The sequence below is a fragment of the Varroa destructor genome, unplaced genomic scaffold (genome assembly GCF_002443255.2).
Source record: "Varroa destructor unplaced genomic scaffold, Vdes_3.0 BEIS01000005.1, whole genome shotgun sequence".
NCBI lineage: Eukaryota > Metazoa > Arthropoda > Arachnida > Mesostigmata > Varroidae > Varroa > Varroa destructor.
Window position 1 is genome coordinate 6,930,916 of NW_019211458.1, and position 11,020 is coordinate 6,941,935.

Below are 11,020 nucleotides of genomic sequence, written 5' to 3' on the forward strand. Positions count from 1 at the left end.
GTACTGCAATGAAAAGGGCAAGTGGGAATATATCTATAGAGATTATCTTCAACTTTAAATTGAATTGAATTGAACAAAGCATCGCGTCACGTTAAAGATACTCGTATCAACTATTTGTGTGTCCGATGTTTCTCTGTCTGGTATCAGTGAACGCATGGATATGCTCACTCTCACTCAACTAAAGACGTTGTGCCCCCAAACGAGCAGAACGACGTTCTAGCTAAAACCGTCGCTATCCGTTTGCAAATGTAAATGCAATAAAAATGTAACGGACGAATACAGGCACAATTATCTATACATAAATTTATCTACAAATTGCCGATTCATCGCGATCGATTGAAAATAAACAAGCTAGAAATAGGTAAACGATTTTTTTAGGGTGCAACACTAAGCTACGCACCACCAACATACCATTACGTTCGTATGACAAACTGGCATTTAAAATTTGATAGAAAATAAGATTCAACTAGGTTTTTCGTTGTTCTACCAAGCATCATTCAGGTTGTATTGGATTTTAGCAAATTATTACAGACGAACGCTCGGCAGATGACCCAGCTTTTTCCTGGGAGCTGTAAGCATCACTTGTTCTTATTACATTTCGAGAGAGGGGCATCGCAAGGCTCGCTATGATTAGCAATGAGGACAGCCAACGTCTAGCAACAAAATGTATATCCGTAGTAAATGCACTTTACGTTGTCCCTAAGGGCCTTTGTTGCAAAAGTACCTTTAGCTTACCCACGAAGAAAATGCACGAAAGCACACGCCACCTGAAAATATGCCAGTTCAAGCTCAGATGGATTTTGTGCACAGGGCTTTGATGTGTTGCAAAATCTTTACTCTTTCCTCAAAGCAAAAAGCTGTTGTTAGTGTGCGGAAGTTGTGCCTATGGACACTTCAGGTTAAATGAAATTTCACATTTATTTTCATGTGACCATATTGGACGGGCAGACAGACGCCCACTAATTTTCCTCGAAAGGGGACAATCTCGTATACTTCGTCTTTTGCAGTTTTCATAGCTCCAGCTCGACTGCGACTTCATCTTTCACAAATATTCTCCTTCGTTTCCTGTTTGTCATCGTTGTTATAAGCCTCAACATGCGGTAAGAAGCAGCTGGCGCCCACACTATCAGTTATTCTTTCTCGTATCATAGACACCCATTCTTCTAATAACGAATACAATGAAATGGATCGATAAACGACGCTACAATTTAGCCAAAAGCTTACGTCGACGTAATACCTTAAATGTGAATCCGTCATGCGTACTCAATTTTTTCGAGGCGACGAACTTCGTAGTGTTCAAGCATCAGTCTTCTAAAAGTTCCTACCGCCATTATAAAGCTTGTCAATCAATGTTTGTTATTTTGTTAAATTTGACGGTGCTGTCTCCAATGCTTATACAAAAAAGTTCGTTATATAAATGCGGGAGGTGCATTTCCTGCGAGCCGCTCCAGGTCTCACCAATGGTCGTCGCCCCCCATCCCCCATCGAATTACCTAAATTATTGTATCCTTATGGAATGGCTGCCGGTCAGTTGTAGTGAGGCTGTAGGTTCTTGACAAAAAGGTTATTGCTTTTGTCTATACATAAATGACAAGCGACGTCGCTTTAGAAACAAAAGTTGTCAAACCAAAGGTCCCTATTGTAGGACGTAATATGGAAGTACCAGTGATAACCATCTGTTTAAGTGTTTAATTAGGTCTAAATTTGCATGCGTAGTACGTGCTGCTATCGATGCTATCTAGAGACTTCCAGAGAGCAACAACCATTATCTCATTTTACATTATTAACGCTTTGATGTTATTGTAATAGAGCTAGCTATTTGTACGTAGAGGGCATCGCTAGGACATCTGGGTTCCTAGAGTGTAGGTCCTATGTACAAACAGCTTTCCAGAAATAAACGTTACTTGGAGCATAGATCACGCCCTCAAAAAATGTGCAAGAACAACAACGTATTAGTTATCTGCTCCATTAGTCTTAGTATATCGTCGCGGGGCCAATGACACATACCACACAGCCTATATGAAGAAAGAGGATAATTTCCAAGTGTTGACATGTTTTCTTCTTCCGAAACTATTAGATTTGAGTAATTTTTTGAGTAAATTCTATAAAACGAAAGGCAAAACTCCGTATCTCTAGGTATCAGTTAGAGAAACCGATCGTTACTGTGGCGAATCTGATAGCTAATTGTACGCCAACTATTGTCGCTAAAGCGACCACCAAAGCGTCGTAGTTGTCAGAAGATAACCATGATGATGGGGTTCCAAAGACTGATAGGTCTTCTCAGCACCTACTGCTCTACTTGAGTATTGTATAACACGTTAACAGCTCATAACAGTCAGTTTTAGCGTCATATTAATTTAATAAATATTCGCCATCGTTCCGGATTTGACCGGTCAGTTTTGAGGCTTTTTTTTTTCCTTGTTATTTCCAATAGTTGAAAAAAAAACAGTAATCCGTCGTCGCCATGATAATACGGTAGGTGCAAAAGAATTCCGTTCAAGGGCCATCTTTACAGTATGCTGTCCGGCGTGGTGGTAAACAAAATTACTTTGTCTAATTTATTGGCTTTTGTCTGCTGGACAGATTTTCTCAATAAATTGACTAATTCAAAACATGCCTTTATTAACCGTCTTGTTCTCTCTAAACATCTGAAAGTGCACGAGACCCTTCCACGTCCGACAAACGCCAATAATGGTCCATTACAGATAAGTGTCTGGCTTAACTCTGGGTTTTGCTATACACCCAACAACAACAGCTAAGTCCTTGCGGCGTATCTTTTCCACCAATTTACGATTGTTTACCACTCAACGCCCTCATCGACCTCGGATGACCGTCCCGCAGGACACAACCTTTAGGTTGAAAATCCCATTTTTGAGCCTAGTAAGTCTTTCCAAACAATCTTCTCACATATTGGGTCCTCGTTGTAGTGCACGGCTGCTTCAGGAGCTTTTTGATCCCCCGCAAAAAACAGAGTAAATATTCTTTTACTGCCAGCCTCCATCTTTGGGGGTTCGAACTCGAAATAAAATTCAGTTCATTGAATAATGAAACTGCAATAAAGATTAGAGATATAGCACGTATACGTACAGAAGTTAACAAGCAATAAACAGGCAAGGGGGAAAAACAACAATGGAAGAAAAACCGTCGTTACGTGTACATGTTTATAATTAACGGTGTAGGCCATAACTGGGATACTTTTACGCGATTAGCCCTGCTTCAAAAAGTCCTAACAAGGTCTCAGTAATAGGGAAATGTCACCAAATTCAAAACTATCTTATATTTATCGGACTTTGTACACGGAACATTGATACTCTATATATACATATTTTCTATTAGAAGCTTCGAGGGTGCCGAAGGTACGGCCTTTAACAGTGACACAGGTTCGGTTTCCAAGTCATTAATAAACAGACAGGAGCGAAATCGTACGCAGCTTGCTGAAAGCTATCTAACGCAGGGTATATGGAGTGGAAAGTCTCGGATTTAACAATAGGATACAGAGCATCCAGTAGCATAGAGCAACAAGCAGCGCGGAAGGCCAAGAGTCACCCCGAGGGAGCCATGCTGGTTTGATACGACCACCAGGTGGTAGAGACCTATGTGTGATAGGGAATGAACGGCGAGCTTGCTGATCGCTTTTCAAAGAAGCTTAAATCGCCAGAGCAATTTTTCAATTCCGATAAGGTCTGGGGAGGGACAAAACAAACGGTGCGCAACGAGTTGAGACAAATTCGATTTTCGTTGGAACTTTTTTGGTATATGTATGATGGACGCTGAAGTCTGTTTTTTTTCTTGCTAATGTTATCGCAGCAGCACGGGTATAGCCTTGTGCGGAGTTTGTCTAAGGTGGGCTACAGGCGTTCCAATTTTCGCGTTAACGCCCACTGATATTCCACCCCACGTTGTATTACCACCGTCTGATTGCATGGGTGTGTGTATTATTCGCAAACCGAAAGTCTTTGTTGAGACGTCATTTTCGCGGTACCGTAATGGCGTATCATACGGCAACTTCATGCTGGTCGCCTGTAGAAAGTATGTTTGTCTCCTGACTTTAGTACTTGAAGGAGATCAGTGCTTTTTAGAACGGAAGAGCAAACTCCTAATAGTTGAAAACACCGCGTCGTTTTCGTAATTTGAGTGAGGATTAGCTATTATCCCATTTCTTCACGCCAAGTGAAGCTTCAGCCCAATTATTATTAAAAACTTCCTTTCCTAGCCAAAGAGTGCCATCCGCGTCATGCGGCTGTTGAGAATTCCGAGTGATGTTTATAATGCGGTTTCTATACGGCAAATCAGAAGACTCTCCATAGGATATACATTTGAAAGGCTCTAGAATGTCTGAAAGTCACTGGGAAAACATTTTGATACGCTTGGATTAGCTAACACAGAATTTGAGTTTTCTGGAATTTAACTTATATTTAATTATTTGTCATACATAGAGCTGATACTGTCCAATGCACAGTTACCACAATATCGCTTCATGTTCATGTAGTATTGAATACACTTGAAAAAAGTGCAAAAAAACATACAAACAACTGTGCCTGCTATCATGGTACGTTCACTATGGAAAACAGTGCTAAGACGGCAATGTCCGATACTTTCGAGCTTTTTAGACAAACTCGCAAGAACATTTCAGTAATTTTGCCGTTCATTTATAAAATTATAGTGTGTCGTCAATTGAACAAGCCTAGCTCCAAATATAATCAACCCTTGAATTTCATGCACCTTCTTCCTCGTTCTGTATTGTCGTACCTATATTCTGGACGACCCCCAACCAACGTGTGACCTTTCTTTTTCGCTTTGCAAGCTAACGGCTAATTCTATCTGAAGCATTTGTTGGAAAGTGTCTGAGAGCCAAGTCTGAAATCTACCTTTGATTGATGTGCCCATCTAATAAATATGGAAAATTTGCTAGTTATTGTCTGATATAGAGTCTGATCTTATAGGTCAGATAATGAAATATGATATTTTATTTATTACTATATTATACGTTTGATAAATGCAATAAGTTAAAGCAGTGGTCGAATATTCACTTAGTATAGGTTTCAGTAACATCGAAAGATGCCAAATACTGCCACATCAGGAATCAATACATATTAAGTTTTCCACGAATAAGTGCGTGGTGAGCTATTTACTTGAGTACTTTTGAACTTGTTGCCCCAAAATGGGACTCTGGTCCTTCCCGGGCAATTCGCGAAGTCTCATATGCCACCAAATACCACACCTGAGTCCTTAGAAAATTCTACAACGCTTCCTTAAATTGAGTAGGAAGCCTTAAAATAACCACTACTCTGTGTGGAGTTTCAAGCTTCGGTCAGACTGGTTAACGCAAGACACGCACTTACTTGTTATGAATGGCCAAATGCTGCATCTCACAAACATCCACAACAGTACACGTCCTGTTTCCGGCAATGAGAAAAGCGATCCTGCCCTTTGGGCAACACGAACTCTGAACTGTCGCAGCATTTGAAGACCAACAAATATTTAAAATTGTGCTCTGTCTACGACATCCAAAACTCTACAGCTGACTAGACACTTAATGTACCAAGGCTACTAATTTTAATCAGCCCCTCGTTCAGCTGCATTTGTGCTTGGTACGTATTCGCGTGTGGGTACGTAAGGTCTTGCCAGGGCCAACAGAGTTCATTTTCCTGAGCCTTTGAATGCATTTGTATGCTGGAACATGACACGGGCCAGTCGCTCCGGCTGAGCCGTTAGTCCTCTAAGTTGCTGCTTTTCAACCAAAATCTGCCGGCGAGACTTTCGGGATCTTATGGCCCAATGAGACCATTTGCTCCCTCGCTCTTCTTTGAACGTTAGAATCATCGTCATCGCGTAACGCTAGCACTAGGTTCTGCTATTGAAATGATACAACGCACAATGTTACCTTGTCGATTCTTTTGCATTTTCCGAAATGAACGATATGTACCACGTCATCCTTTTTATTGAAGATTAGATTATAGTTCACTTACAACTAATTACCCTTAAGGAGTAACGAAGCAATTTGTGACCTTCCGTCTAACTTCATTGTGCTGCAGATTCAGGTGTTTTGAATTTACTGGCTATTTTTTTCGTTTGTTGCACATAATATTAATAAATAGTTATATTGGCCATATAACTAATTGGTATTCAATGTTCTTCGAATTTCAGCAGGTAGCGTTCAGAAGAAATCGCGTTTTCGCAATGTGGTTTCTCGTCGCAGACCGAAGTTGGTCTTACGCATCTACAATATATGCTGTATGTAAAAGCGTTCATCTAAAGGCCGCCTTAGGGTGTCAATCAGTGTTCACAGTTTATAAATTTTTCGGCTCTATTTAATTAGCTTATTAATATTTGGCATAGTAAACGTAAAACGCAAAGGGTGAGCACATGTAGAAAAGTCAAGGATTTATACTTCAAGAATATACTGCGCCCTCTTTCTATCCTCATTGAGGACCTCAAGTCATATCTAGTTTGTGTTTGAGGATTAAGGAGTCGATTATTACAAGTATTCATTGTTTTTGTGTTCGTTCTTCCTTCATTATTGACACAAATTATGATAGTTACTTGGTTTTATGGTTTGCGGTCAATGAAAATGACCTTTTCCCGGACGGGCGTCAATACGTTTCTTTGATAAAGATAGACATATTGTCAAGCGCCAGCGGCTTTGCACAATTCTAAAGAATGAAATTATTTTTCAAACGGTATTAACTAGTCAGACGTTGACAGAAACAATGACTATTGCTAGTATGCTTTAGATACCGGATTTACACAAATGCATAAACCGCACAAGTGATTAACTACACAGTAAATATTCCCCCCCCACGATCGTCTGAACTAATAACTTAATTAGACATGAGCTTTTAGCTGCGGTAAGTTAAGAGAGACCAACAAACTTTCGCTGATCAAAAAAGGATAGGCACGGGTCAAGATATGCACTAGGAGTGAATTGGCATGCCGCCCGATAATTTCTAGTTGCGAACTGCGGAACAGGTCCACACAGCGTGACCTTTTGTCAGCTAGTAAACTTCTATTGAATTGTTAAACGCAAAAGTTCACTGATAAATAGAAATCAGTTTATGTGAGAGCACGACGAGAGCTATTTTTGAATCGCTTACAAGGAGCACATCGAGACAATCGAAACTTGGGGCATCTTAAGACTTCTCTTAAAAAGTTCATACAGCGTTTAGTTTCTACTTAAGGCCAAAATGACTATATGTGCTTTGTGACCCTCTATTGAAAACAAGAAAATTACAAAACCAATTCAAAACTAAACTGGAAAAGTGCTGTCTTAGTCGCAATTTCTTTCTAGTCTAGCCGAGACTATTTGTTTATGTTTACGAGATACAGTGCATAATTAGCGAATGAAAAAGCGGGCACATTTCACACACTACTTTACCCGGGAAATAAATTATTTGTGAAAATAAAAAAAAAAAGCTAGAAAAAACTTGAGAATACGAGATATGCGCCTCTAAGTTGGTATTTTTAGTTGGTCAACTGAGGTAAATGAGACACTATTCATTATGAACTTATTAGCTACTTGCTCAAAAATAACCGAATTGAAGTTAATAAAAAATAAGTAAGTAAGCATCAGTATGATGTTCGTAAGCACAGGTGTCCCTCATCCATTATCAAGATAGATATTGCGAGAACAGTTGTCTTTGACAATTAGTTTGTAGCACAATTAACGTTAACTTTTCACTTAATGATAAACTTAGCGTACCGATTAAATTCCAGCAATAAATTAACATAGTAGAGATCCGCTGTCGCTTTTCACGGTTGTCTTCCATTCGTCGATCAATATATTAATGAGTCGGTAATTAGAATATATAGTAAGCTGAAACGCAAGGTCTCAAGCATACGGAGACGCGTGCAAAAGACTCTTCTGTTCAAGCTTCTGCGAGATGTCTTCAGTGACCTCTGCTATACATAGTCTAGCGTTCTCATACGGAACTCTATCGGATAGTGTCGTTCAGTCGATGCAACTTGTGAGCCCTCCTATTCTTCCCAAGCATTTGCGACACCTTTTACCTTTACACCACCATCAGATGCAAATAAGCTTTTTCGAATGAAAATTTTGCTTAAATTTAGGCTTAGGCTTATCTCACGAGGCTGATCATATCTACTTCTGTTTCATATCAACACACGGACGCCAGAGACTATTGCTCGTGATAATTTTGTCTGGAAATTTTTCATTGTGAATGCAGGTTGCCCGGAACCGGGCGAGGCCCTAAAGGTCCAGGAAAAGCCGTGTTTCCTTGTTCTCTTTCCTCAGTTCATGGGATACCCAGACTCCTAGTTTTTGGGTAAATCCTATAGGTTTGAGATGTTGATCGTTATTTGCTTGCAAATTATGCCCTCACCCAATTTACTAGTTATTTGGCGGACGGCTTTCTTCTCTCGAAGATGCCTTCGGGCAATCGTTATTCAGCTCAGATGCCCGACCAAGACAGAACGCATTCTCCATTTCCAGGATGCTATCACTGAACTTTTGCAAACCAATTTTGAAATGCCTTCTCAACCATGCCATTCTTATCTTAGAAAAAATATCGCAGACTGTTTAGCCAGCTATTTCACGTCGACAAACGGGTAGGTAAATTAGGCGTCGGAAATGCACCTTCCGAAGTTCTTTCACCGGGGACATTTGTACGGTTCGTTAGTGCATGCAAAAATTTCATTCACTGCACAGTAAAATCACAACGGGATTATTAAAGAAAGAGCACTATTAAATAGTATACCTAAAAAAGGAAGCAGAAATGGGGTTAACAGCTGCATGTATGGTTGGCACACCATTTCCTAGGTCTGTGGGAAAAAAGTGCAGCAAGACCCACCCAGCGTACAGCTGAATCAACGCCCTTTACAAGTACATTCTAATAGTTCTCCGGCTTCGCTTCGATCATTAATGGACAAATCTCATATAGCTATCGCTACCGTGATACTGATTATTCACAAAGACCTTAGCTTAGTAAGAGCCGGACCAGATGTTCTCTAAGACCAGTAAAACTAGGACATTTCTAAGATGTCGTTTAATACTTAATTATCTAAAGCAGCAGACCTTCAATCTTCAACTGGTAAGAATCCAGAAGCAATCGCTGGCTTGTTCACGGTCTAGAGGGTGCAGTATTCTAAGTAAAGCCAATTAAGTCCTGTTAACTCAGTATCCAGTGAAGGAGGCCTCATGACACCGTGGATAGAGCTTAAACGTCTAGAAAAGGCTATACGGCTTTCAGTAAAATGGTTCGTATTAGCCGATTAGCACTAGTTCAGGTATTTGAGAATATGAGCGTCTAATTCATATGGTCACCGTAGAAACTGGATTGAAGCCCGTGAAGTTACGATGCATGAAGTACTATTAAGCTAAAAGTCTTAGCATGACAATGGCCATTTGCTCATTCGGATTTATCAAGGAGGCATTAGTACGAAAGGAACATTTGAAAGTAGTCTGTAGGCAGCGTGGGCTCTGACTCGAGGTAAGCCAAGATTATGTTGAACGAACGTGACGTATGAAGAATGACATTTTCAGCATGTGCAAAGGAATTGATTGAAACATTTCTCGTTATCTAGACACGATCTTTGAGACGAATTGCGAGGAACGTCCAGATCTAAGCTGACCATCCCGTAAACAGACGCTGAGCCATGCAATAGACGTCGGAGTCATCCGACTTTAAATTAACGAAGCTAGTAGAAGGAAACTCGACAGCTTTATATTTAAGTGGACATATAGCGAGCGCTGTATACTACTAATTAACCGTTAAATAAGATGAATGCACGGCTGCATTTCGCGACGGTATTTGTCTTGCACTGCACGATTCCTAGCCGTTAAAGCCTGGAGCTCGTAATGTTGAACCTTGCTTCGGTACATTGTTAAGTATAGTGATGACTTGCCTAGAATGGACAAACAAGGTTTACAGCAGTTGCCTATTACGCTAGAGACACTGATTTCTAGCTTCATACGATACGATACTCAAAACGATACGTTAATGGCTATTAAATTTAATTCATTCAGCCGGCGTTCCAAGTATTATTCACTGTTACATGAACTGTTTTAAAATAGTCAAGATTCACCTAACCTGTGCGATTTCCGAGTCATTGCCTAATTCCAAATTGCTATCCTTTAAGTCCGCCATTTATAAGCGATGTTATACGCTGCACCAAATCCGAATTAAAAGTTATAAAGTTACTTAACTACACAGTATTCTCTAGAATTAATTCCAATATAATAGGCACCATACTGTTAGCAACGAAACGCAAATCTGCGTCGATACGCATGACGACTCGGATTGATTTCTGAGCACATCTCTGCGAGCACTTTTTGCCTGCTGCGGCGGTTAACTCTGATGTTCTGTAGCATTACATTGCGGATTACATTGCGTCTGGCTTCAGGTTTCTTAGAGCTCAAGGGTTGATTGATTGATTGATTGATTGATTAATTACTATACTCCTGTTCAGAGCGAATACGGATCATAGTTGTAGCGGAAGAAATTCATATCTCACTTCTAAACCTGCAGACACACTGCCGCTACTGCCGCTTGGAACAGATGCACCACCGCTCCCGCCCAGTCGGAACACGGACACAGTTATCATCGACGAGCTTTTCGTGGTGGCTTTATTTCAGTTAGTGCCAAATTTGTTAGCATTGATAACAGTTTAGTCATAAAAGGTACCGGCACTCACACGAACATTGAATTATTGGCGATTAGCCTACGCCAACGAAGTCTAAAACGCGTAACGTCGAATGTCAAAGAAGTTGCGCGCCCTACTCGTTCGGTCCGCGCGCCGAGAGAAAGAGTACATTCAACACAGTGAGAAAGGGCCGTTGATCTTCCCTTTCTGAGGAGACCAACGTCACTAGGAACGCCGCATTTGTTCGGACATATGTCCTACTGCTAGTATACGTCCTATATAAGGACGATAGCCGCTTATCACTTGTTACGGCTTGCCCAGTTCATTTTAGAGCTGTTGGGACAGCTATTGCCTGCCCTCAACTTACAATAATTTAGCCCTTAAAGATCCGATAAAAATTTTGTCACCGTTCGACGAAACG

The 11,020-nt window shown here is 40.6% G+C and overlaps 1 protein-coding gene across 6 annotated transcripts in view; it reads right to left on the reverse strand.

The window, feature by feature from the left end:
* LOC111251477 (secretin receptor-like) overlaps positions 1 to 10,718 on the reverse strand; it is a 112,434-nt gene extending 101,716 nt beyond the window's left edge. For all 6 annotated transcript variants that reach the window (XR_015328793.1, XM_086990642.1, XM_086990639.1 and 3 more), the window contains exon 1: positions 10,047 to 10,718. Coding sequence is in view for 5 of the 6 variants with exons in the window: in XM_086990642.1 (XP_086846768.1) it covers positions 10,047 to 10,103 (57 nt within the window). In the remaining variant the exon portion in view is untranslated. The remainder of the gene's footprint in view (positions 1 to 10,046) is intronic.
* Positions 10,719 to 11,020: the final 302 nt, after the last annotated feature.